Source organism: Phalacrocorax carbo, chromosome 5 (genome assembly GCF_963921805.1).
Source record: "Phalacrocorax carbo chromosome 5, bPhaCar2.1, whole genome shotgun sequence".
Lineage (NCBI taxonomy): Eukaryota > Metazoa > Chordata > Aves > Suliformes > Phalacrocoracidae > Phalacrocorax > Phalacrocorax carbo.
In genome coordinates, this window is record NC_087517.1 from 18792002 (window position 1) to 18802782 (window position 10781).

The window sequence follows — 10781 nt, forward strand, 5'->3', positions numbered from 1 at the left end:
TTCACCACAATCAGGTCCCTTTGTGGTCCTTGGAATGAGGCTGTCCCTTCCACCAGGTCCTGACCCATCTGCCCCTCCAAGGATTCCCTGCCATGAAGCCACCTTCATCCACACCAACGCTGTGACTAGGAGCTCCTGCTGCCTCCTACACTGCAACAAATATGTGTTGGAGGAAGTGAGTGAGGAGGAGAGCAGGATCACATGGTGAGCTCAGCGCACAGTGCTGGAGGCACTGCAGGACACGCTGAGGAAGGACCAAGTCCTGATAAAAAACATGAAGGACATGGTGGTGCTGGCCAGGGAGGGCAGGGGCATAAGGACTGAGTGCAGTGCTATGCTGCGCTCACTGAGCTGCTGCTCCGGCACCTCATCTGCCAGCTCCAGCAAGCAGCTTTCTGCAAAAATACCCGCAAAGCCAGATCCTACGCCTACGAGAAAATAAAAGTGATTCTGGAGCAGCAGGAGTAATGCATGGCCAAATGAGAGGCTGAGCCTCATGGATGGCCATCCCAGCTCCCTGAGGCTGCCAGCAAAGCAGCCTCAGGACAGGTCTCAGAAGCCCTGTAGTGGTGACCTAGCAAAGATTTGACGTGAAGTTATTTTTATCTATTGCTGTCAGTGCCTCTGTTCTTTAGTTTGGAAACTTCTCTGTGGCACCTGGAGGTGATGCCTCCTGTAGGGTATCCCACTGCCTCCAAAAAGGACAGGTGACAGGTGACCCCTGCATCCCCCCCGCCTGCACTGTGCCTGATGTCCCAGCGCAGATGGTGCTGGGCTGAGGAGGACCAGCAGGATGACCCAGATTTAGCACCCCAGGACCAGCCCCAGACCCTAGCACTGTGGCCCCCAGGTGCCCCCTCCCTTGCTGTGCCCATCTAAGGGCCATGGCGGGGTCCAGTCCTCCCCAGGGATGGGGCCACTGCCACCCTGGGCTCACCGGGCTGCAAAGAAATGCCAGCCCAGCCCAGCACTGCTTGAATCGCCTGTAATGAGCCACATGAAATAGCTGGGGCATAATTAGAAGGGGATCCACTAGAGTGAAAAAGGCCCATAATTTTAATGAGCACAGACCTCTGGACAAACGCCAGGCACCTGACCGCGGCAGGACTGGCTGTGCTGGTGATGGCTCCTTTCACCATGGAGGTGACAAGCCTGGTAGACTCAGCTCCTGCAGGCTGTTGGTGCCAACCCTGGGAAGGGGACACCAGGACGGAGCAGCAGGCAAGGATCCCTTCTGCCCATGGCACGGGCATCTCCTCAGGCACTTCCCACCATGTCTCCACTGCCACACACAGCAATTATTGCTGTTCCCAGGGAAGAGCTGCATTTCAAAGAAAACAAACCATCTGGCTTGGGAGCAGAGGGTCTGGAAGTGAGCCCTGGAGTGCAACGGGACATGTGGCCTCGCTGCTGTCACTGCTTCCCCGTTGCCTCCTGCCCGGAGATGCTGGTGGTGACAGGAACACCTGAAGAAAGGAGTGACCCTCAGCATCTCCTGATGACCTGAGCATGCCAAGCTCACTGCTTTGTTCCTCCCTGTTTCCCCATGACCCCCTTTGCTGGGAAAATGGACCAGTGGTGCCCATATGTGGGGCCAAGCAGGGGACACACAGCCCTGGCTTTCCGGCACTCAGCCCCTGACAGTGGGCAAGCAGGCTGGAAAAACCAAGGAAGCAATTAAAATCAAAATCCAGCTGAGCTGCCTGATGCTCCCCCCAGCCCCAGAGCTTCAGGCTTCTGCAGTCTGCCTGTGCTGGGGCTGTGTGTCCCCAGAGGGGACATCCCTGGGCATCGCTGGGTGCACTGACACCACCGTGCAGAGAAACCCCTGTGGGCAGGCATACACCAGCAGCATCCCTGCCTACACTTACGGCTAACAGCTGTTTCCTTCTTCATTGAAAGGCTCTAATTTCCCTGAGCTTGGCCAGAAAAAACTGCTGGCCAAAGCCCCCTGCACCCTCTGGAGAGGCTTGGCAGCCCACTGGGCTGTGATCTGGTACATTGGACATGGGCAAAGCTCAGCATCTCCCTGCCTGCTCCTCCTTAAACAGCACAGGTGCTCCTGCTTTTGCTTGTGACTAGGAGGAAATGTTTGCCAGGGTTGGGTCCCACATTGTGGCTGGTGGAGCTGCTCCTGTGGGATAAGCAGCAAGGCACCGCTGGCCCCTTCCCAACGAAATTTTCTCGGGAGAAGCAGAAGTCTAAGGGCAGCAGACACGTGTTTCTTCTACCCCGTTGGGAAAATTGCCCTTTCATCGCTCTGCCTCTGCAACCGCATCTGTGCAAAACTTGGCACATTGTATGGAAGTACCAGTCAAACCTGAACAGGGATTGCAGAAAGTTCCTGTCTGCTCAGCCGCCCACATCAGCACCACATTGTGGCTGGTGGAGCTGCTCCTGCGGGATAAGCAGCAAGGCACCGCTGGCCCCTTCCCAACGAAAGCACAGAGACAAAAGGGCACTGTGCCTCTCCTTGCCCTTCAGCCCTCTCCTGGCACCACCTCACTTCCTACATCCGCCCAAAGGTCAGCTATTGAGCTGATTAACATTGACAGGGCTGAAGTAACTCTGCCGCAGGGTTTAGTGGAGCCAGAAGTGACCCAAGCAGGGCTAGAGAAGCAGGCTTTTCCTTCCCGACTTGCAGGCTCGCTGCTGCATTAGCAGAGAGGTGCCTGTATGACCATGCTGGGGGAACCAGTCTGGGGGGGGGGGGGCAGAATAGCAAGGCAGCAGCTTAGATTTTCCCTGGTTTAAGCCCCTCTCCTTGCCATGGTGCAGGAAGGAGAGGGGGGGCAGGTGCCTGCCCAGCCCATGTGCCCTTCTCACGCTTCAGAGTACTTTGCTCTCAACTGGCCCTTCACACCCTCTTCCAAAAAACTTCGCAAGAGGAACTTGCACTGCTCTTCTCAAAGGCTGTGGTGAGCCAGTAATGCTTTTAGAAAATTTTCTCGGGAGAAGCAGAAGTCTAAGGGCAGCAGACACGTGTTTCTTCTACCCCGTTGGGAAAATTGCCCTTTCATCGCTCTGCCTCTGCAACCGCATCTGTGCAAAACTTGGCACATTGTATGGAAGTACCAGTCAAACCTGAACAGGGATTGCAGAAAGTCCCTGTCTGCTCAGCCGCCCACATCAGCACCCAGGGCTCCCTGCCTCCTTCAAGGGTGTCCCGGTCCCAGTCCAGCACCCTGCCTGCACCTGCCAGCCCTGCGCAGGCAAAGTGGGGTTTCAGCACATTGTAATGCTGCAAATAACTTGGAAAACACCAAAGCTGCTTCAAACACTGCCAGCTCCCTTTTAAAAGGGAGTAATAACTGTGCTGGGAGTGCCTCAGGGACTGTCATTTGCTCGTAGGTACGCTGGCACAGGGGGGGCTCCCCTGGTGTTGATAGTGCAGAGCGTTAGGTATGCAAATAGCCCTAACGCTGTCTGGGCAAACAGCAAAGAGACAAGAGGAACTATATCTAGACCATCTTGTGACAATTAAATGACAATTCAGCGTTTCTTTTTGCAACCAACTTGATTGGAAGCCAGTTTGCTTTATTACCATTTGGATACTCTTCTGAAACCTAATTACATCCGACTCCTAGGTCTGCTTTTCAGAAGAGAAATGTATCCATAAAGCACCTGCACCCGCCTCACTCCCTCTGTCCTAGATTCACAGTTAAAGGGAATTAAGGATGCGCTCAGGGAAGATCAAAGATAGAAATACTCAGAGCAAGCTAACAGTTATAGTCTGAAATAAAATTATTTTTAAACATATATGCTCCTACACCATGGATATGAAGACAGGAGCAGGAATATATGATGGCAGTATCTCTGGGGGAGGCATGCCACACAGCCCAGGGACTTTCTATGAGTTTCGTGAAGCACTAACAGCCTGGTTAACTAACAGTGAGTAGGTTCAGTTAATTTTCTTGGGGGTGTCTCTTTGAACGGGTGTCTTATGAACAAGTACAACATGATGACCGGAAAACTGGTGGGAAGAGCATGCAGAGCCATGAAAATCATGCCGGGAGCAGGCAGTATGGGCAGGGGACACTGTCCCTGCTTCTCATACTGCAAACAGGAGCGGTAGGTGGTGAGACAGTCTGGGGCTGGGCCACGGTGCTCTGCTCGACCCAGCACCATAGCAGCAGGGAACTGGAAACAAGAAGCTAAGAAGCCCTGAGATGCAAAACAGCCTGAAAAAGGGTGAAACCAAGCTGGAGAGTAATGATTCAACACAGTGCTCAGATGCAGTTTCTGGCCCAGGAGCTTCCTTTGGACCTGATCCCAGATGCTGGAGGGCAGAGCTCACCCAACTTGGGCACCTGACCTCTGCTCTGATGTGGGCCAGAGGTCCCATTACCTTCAGCCCACCAAAGGCTGTTAGGGGGACAACCCATGTGGGAGAACACATGGCTGCACCAGCCCCTCACAGCAGCACTTTTCCACTCACAGCCGGGGCCGAGGATGGCTGGAAACATGGCCAGCAGGATCATGGATATACAGCACAAGGAAAGACAGCACATTGCCCAGAGCTCAGCACACTGCAGGCAGAGCTTCCTGTAGCAAGGGGCTCAGCATCCTGCTGCACTGCCAGTAACTGGTAGCAAGTGGTGACAGCAGGATGGCCCCAGGAACGGTAGGCATTAGAGGAAGTGCAGGACTCCTGCTGTGAGCCCCCAGGGGTTCAAGATGGTATTTCCAAGTGTCTGCTTTCCCTGGTACCTGCCAGCTTGTCCCCAAGCTGAGGGGCTCCCCCTGGCCTCACTAAGGAGAGGCAGTTGTCTCCCAGCTCAGGTAGAAGATGCTGCAGGCAGCTTCAGGAAAACAGCATCCCTGAGAGGAAGCTGTCCAACCAGCTGCAGCCACATTTTGTACAAGCAGCCAGCACCTACCACCACCCAGACCCCCAGTGAGACACCCAGAGATGACCTGGGGAAGAATCAGCCAGACCCACTGGTTCTCTCTGTTTTATTAGTGTAAACGCGCACACACACCTCTCCTCTCCCCACTATTAAATACAAACAAGGAGCAGAGAGCAGCTCCTCAGTCGCTTTCTCCTTAGGAGATGCGCAGTCAAACCCTCTGCTGGGCCCACCAAGCCAGGCACTGTGTCCCCCACCCCTGAGGGCGGCCCCACAGTGGGGAGGGCTCCCACCTCTGTTGGGAGGCTCTCATCTGAGGGCTGCGACCTCCTACGTCCTATCGATACTGCGAAGGCCAAAGCGGCCTGGGTCACGGTTCCCATGGGGAGCAGCTCATGGTATGTGAATACAGCAGGATCCCCTCCAGCACCCCCTGTGCCCACCAGCCCCAGGGGCCAGGGCACCCCACCCTGTCTCGCCAGGAGTGCTCCAGCTTGTTGCCAAGTTGCAAAACCCCAAACCCAACCTCCTTATTGCTCTTTTGGGGTGGGACATGCCCCATCCCGCTGTCCCTGCATGACCGGGCCAATGCATTAAAGGAGCAAGGGGCACAGCCCTGTCCCAGGGTGCTGGGGGAACAGCACAGGATCACCCCCAGCCCTGTGGCATCACAGCCCTGCAGCAGGGGACCTTGGGCTCTGTGTGCCCCCAGTTGAGGGGGGACAGCAAGGGACAGGGCAGTCCATCACCTCCCCACTGGGCAGTGGGGCCAGGACAGAGGGCTGAGGCCAGCGGCCAGCAGCTCTGGGGTGAGGGTCCAGGCATTCCAGCTTGCAGCTCAGCCCCACCTTGCCCCACGATCTGCACAGCCAGAGCTGCTCTGGGAGCACCTGGGCATCCCAGGCTGGCAGAGCCCAGCCTGGGTAGCCCCAGCGGGTCAAGTCATGAGCTCGGGCACCGGCGATCCCTGCAGCTGCCGGGAAGAGGAAGACAGATTTGGGCAGCAGAAGAGGTGGGGTGGGCAGGCAGGCACGGCAGGGTAGGGCCAGCCCCTCCACGCCCCAAGGTTCAGGTGCTGTTCCCCTGCTCCTGCTCAAAAAGCACCATGGCCAGCTGGGAGCGAGAGCCTACGCCCTCCAGGCTGCTCTGCACACAGCGGTGGTAGATCTCCTCACTGAGCCGGGGGTTGCAGGCCTGGTGCCGGTAGTGCTGCAGCAGGGCAGGCTCCACAGCCCGGAAGACATGGAGGTTGGAGTACTTGATGAACATGTCATAGATGTCCAGGGTCTCCAGGATATCCTCGTTCTCCTGCACGTCGCCTGTCATGCGGGTGCGTGCTGCCATGTAGTCAGCATTGTAGAAACAGGCTTCGTGGAAGACATCACGGTCGAAGCGCCCTGCATCCCGCAGCAGGTCCAGTGTGGCGGGTGGCACCTGGTTGTGGTAAGCGATGGCGGGATTGTAGCCCTGGAAGTGGATGGGGAAGAAGACCTGCCAGTTATTGATGGTGTTCATCCGGCAGCGGTTCAGGAAGTCAACAGTGACTTCCGTCCCCACACCAGCCACAAAGAAAAGCGTGTCCACCGGATGCTTCTTGGAGATGATGTCCATGACCTTGATTTGGGAGGGTGCATCCGTCTTGACGCTGATCCATGGGATCTTCACCTCTGCATACTTGCGCTCGTACTCTGTGATCTGGGCCTTCACAGGGGCAAAGATGTCATTCTGGGTGACCTGCTGGGCCTCAAAGGGGTCATAGATGAAGAGGAAGGTGAGCACTGCATTCTCGCTGCTCTCAAAGGCGGCCGCCGCATAAGCCTCCAAAAAGCGGGCAGCATGGTCTCGGTCATGGGCCGTCAGCGGCAGGATGACATTGATGCGGCTGGCCTCCGTCACGTAGGGCATGGGGATGATCTCCACCTCACTGAGGGGCCGCACCAGGTGCACACGCTTGGTGACGGATCGGCTGTGCCCCTTCTGGGTGACCACCTCCACCTGGAGGTCCAGCGTATACTCCATGCCACGCGTGGGGTCAAAGCGCCGGTACCCATTCACCAGCTGCTGCTTGCGAACATGGAGCACCGGTTCGTACTTGCGGTTCAGCTCCTCCATGGCCGTGGTCACGACATCAGCCACGTCCGCCAGGTCCACGCCACGCAGCTCGCACTTGGGGGAGCCATCCACGCAGGCGTAGACCTGCTCCTCTGTGAAGTAGTCCCAGCGCAGCACCTCGAAGCGGGTTTTGGGCTGGAAAGGGGGTGGGATGCCAATGGGCCATGTGGCGCTGTGGTCCCCGTCAGCAGACAGGCTGCTGGCATTCTGGATCTCCAGCTGCAAGAGGAGAGACAGAGGAGTGAGAGCCAAGGTGGGTGCAGGAAGGCCCTCCAGCTCTGGCTGCAGGCAAGTGGACTCCCAGTCCTCAGTGATCAACCACTCCTGGCCCAAAGAGTAGTGACAGAACATCTATGCCTTCAGCCTGACTCCTGTGCAGCACCTCAGGTTTCCTCCTAACATCACTCCAAATATGGCACGCTACCTCCATCGGTAGCTTCTGCGCCCTCTCCCACCCTGCCCGGCCTTTGCTGACAGACCTCAGCACCCTGCTGGCTCCATCACCCTGAACCATCACTGCAGCTCCAGGACCCATCCAGGTCCAGAGCCGCTCTCCAGTCAGCACTGCTGCCCCTGCAGCCACATGGGCTCAGCTGGTACTGTCCCACAGCAGGTTCAGGTGGGAAACCCTCATATTAGAGTGGATAGATGACACAAGAGCAAGCAGAAAACCGACAGGGATGACAGGAGCAGCCCAGACCCTCCCAGCTAAGCCAGGTCTTACCTGGAGCTGCTGGATCTCCTGGTATGTCCTCTCCAGCTCCACCTGTGCAAAGTACTTGTGCAGCCGGTACATCTGGAGAGGATCCAGCACAGGATGGACAGTGAAGGCGCTCTGGAAACGGAGGTCAGTCTCCTGCTCAGGGTCCACGTTCTTCCCCAGCTCGAAGTAGTGGTAATGCAGGCCCTGCGCCAGCCAGGAGAGACAGGTCATGGCCAGCTCCAACCCACACTCCCACCCCACTGGCTGCCAGCACAGCAAACTCAAAGGACAATAGAGCACAAAAGCTGGTTCACCAGGCCCCAGGAGCCCCTGAGGTAGCTGGGAAACACACTGAGCCTGGAGGCCATCTCTGCCACAGGACCTACCTCATGCTCCTCAGCACAGCTGACGGATGTGTAGTCGATGATGCAGCGGCCCAGCCACTCATCGGGTCGGGCGCTGAGGATGTCATTGCGACAACTCTCCAGGTGCTGCTGCAAGAGCAGGAGGAGGCTGCGGGACAGCAGGTAGCCAAAACCCCCATAGCAGTAGCGTCCCTCGGTGTCCCCACCAATGAACTCCTCAGGGCGACCCAGATAAAGGTGGGTGTCAATGCTGAGGTGGGCGACTAGGCGGCTGATGCGGTGCGCCTCCGTGTAGGTATCGTCCTGCACCAGGAAGAACCAGTCGAAGTCGTTCACGTAGTGGTCCAGAAGGTACCTGATGGTCTGGTACATGTTCCAGATGGGCCGCTCATCACTGTGTGTCACCACTGTCATGCCATGGGGCACCTTGCGGCCCCGTGTGCCCGTGAAGTACACCAGGCGCTCCAGGCGGTGGGCCAGTGTGCGGTTGACAGCTACCCCCAGTGTGTTCAGCGTGCTCTTGGAGGTCAGCACACCCACAAAGAGCCGCTGCCGCATCCCCAGCTCTGTACTGATGTACCGGGTCCTGCAGGAGAGAGAGAATGTCTGACCCTGGGGCACTGCACCCCACCTTGGCCTGCAAGCTCCCTGTCCACCCCCAATGCCACCGTTCTTGGTTCCTCTGCAAGAACTGCTCCAAGGCTTCAACCACACGTGCGAGACATCACCCCAGTGGCACTGGCTGCCATTATGCCTGGGTCAGAAGCACCACAGAGTGCTCTGCTGAGGTCCCCCCCCAACCTGAGACCATGGGGGACCACCCCTTCCCATCAGCTGGCCAGCCCAGCTCAAACCAGGGTCTCACAAAAGGCTGAGCACAGCTATAAGGGAAACAGGTCTGCATGCCCCAGCTCTAGTGACCCACCAGACACCCCACCCTGCTGCCAGCCCTGGTCAGGGCAGCTGAGCTGGGAAGCACCTTCCTGCCACCCCCCAAGATGCACTGCAGGCAGGCAGGAGAGCCTATGCTGCCCTCCCCGGGGAGGGCAGGCTCCACTGGGGTGGCTGAAGCCAGCATGGGGCCAGCTGTGTCCCTCTCCCTGCCGTGGCCCCAGCTGCCCCACTCACAATGACTTTCAGGTTTAATTCTCCCAGCCCGGCGCAGCAGCAGGAAGCGACCCCCCCACCCCTCGGCCCCCAGCAGCCGCTTGGCACACACTGGCCCCATTCAGCCCCCTCCACCCGCCCACCACCTCGCCGGGACAAGGAGGCCCTTTCACTGCCTGCTCCCTGTCATCCCGGGGCTGCTGGGACGGGCCGCAGCCGGCCTCAGAGCAGAGCTAGAGTTTGCAGTGTTGGGTGGGGACGTGCCACAGCAGGAGGGGTCCCTGCTAGGGCAGGGCAGAAGAGGGGCTGGAGCAGGGTGCCTGGCAGCACGTGCTGCAGCAGGCAGCCTTTGCACAGCAGGCAGCAGCGCGGGCATGAGGCTCTTCTGGGAGCTCCCGAACCAGACAGTGGCAGGGAGGGCAAGAAGCCGGAGGGAGGGAGACAGGGCAAAGGGGAGGAAGGGAAGAAGCAGCAAAAGGAACTTGCAGTGAGAAGAATCCAGCTGCACCCCTAGGGGGTTGGGGGAAAAGCACTTCGTCAGGTCACCTGTAAAGCCCCCCAGCACCAGCCAGGCAGGCAGGGGCAAGTAGGCAGCCCCCAGCACCAGCCCGACGGGCAGGCATCCCCCCGGGCAGGCACGGGCAAGCAGGCTGCCCCCCAACACCAGCCCAGCAAGCAGGGGCGGGCAGGCAGCCCCCCGGATCTCCCCAGCAGCCACACGCCCACCCCCGGGCACGCCGGGGCTCGGCCGCAGGTACTCCCACCTAAAGGCCGGTTAGCGCCGGTTGGGGCCCAGCTCCCCCCGTCCCGTCCCCCCGCACCTGACGGCCTTCTTGGTGGCCCTGCCGGGGCTGGGCGGGCGGTAGGGCACGACACGGGGCTCCCAGCTGTCGGCGCCCAGCCCGGCCGGCACGGCGTTGGGCCTGCGCGCCGCGTTGCCGTTGGTGTTACCGGGCGCGGCGGGCGGCGCGGGGCCGCCGTCCGGGCGCGGGCGGGCGGCGGGGCGGGGCGGCGGCCCGCAGGGCTCCTCCACCCAGGTGACGCTGAGCAGGCTGAGGGTGAAACCCAGCGAGACGCCGATGGCCACCGGCCCGGCGGGCCGCAGCACCGACAGCACCAGCGACAGCCGCATGGCCGGAGCGGGACGGGAGAGGAGCGGACAGGGCTCCGGTCGCAGCTCCCGCTAGCGCCGCCGCCGCCGTCCGACGTGTCACCCCTTGGCCCCGCCCCGCTGTGCGTCACCGCGGGCGGCCCGCCCCAGCCAATGGGCCGCGCTCCTTCCGCCGCGTCACGGGGCGGCGTGGGGGCGGGGCGAAGTTGCTAGGAGACGGCGCACCCCTCACCCCCCACCCCCGGCACCGGCCCTCCCCCGTGGGCGGGGGGCCGGGACTCCCGCCCCGCTCCCCGCCCCGCTCCCCGCCAAGGCCCAGCAGACGCGGCTGTGGGGCTGGCGGGTGCCCGCCGGCGGCCGGGCCGCGGCGTTCCGTGCTGCCGGTGCCCAGCGGCGCCCCCAGCCCCGGTGCCCCATCGGAAGGCACGTCCCCCCGGGCCGCGGCGTGACTGGCGTCGGGACGTGGCGCCGGAGCCGGTTTGGGGGCGGATTCCCCCTGCGTCCCCTCGCCGGGACAGCCCAACCCACGAGGC

At 60.1% G+C, this 10781-nt stretch overlaps 1 protein-coding gene across 1 annotated transcript; it reads right to left on the bottom strand.

Moving 5' to 3' along the window:
- Positions 1-4943: 4943 nt before the first annotated feature.
- CHPF (chondroitin polymerizing factor) lies at positions 4944-10362 on the bottom strand. Its single transcript, XM_064451426.1, has 4 exons — positions 9959-10362; positions 8052-8616; positions 7687-7869; positions 4944-7181 (listed from the first exon to the last, which is right to left on the bottom strand). Exons 1-4 carry the CDS (start codon positions 10267-10269, stop codon positions 5919-5921), a joined length of 2322 nt encoding a protein of 773 aa, XP_064307496.1. The 5' UTR covers positions 10270-10362; the 3' UTR covers positions 4944-5918.
- Between the last annotated feature and the right edge of the window lie 419 nt (positions 10363-10781).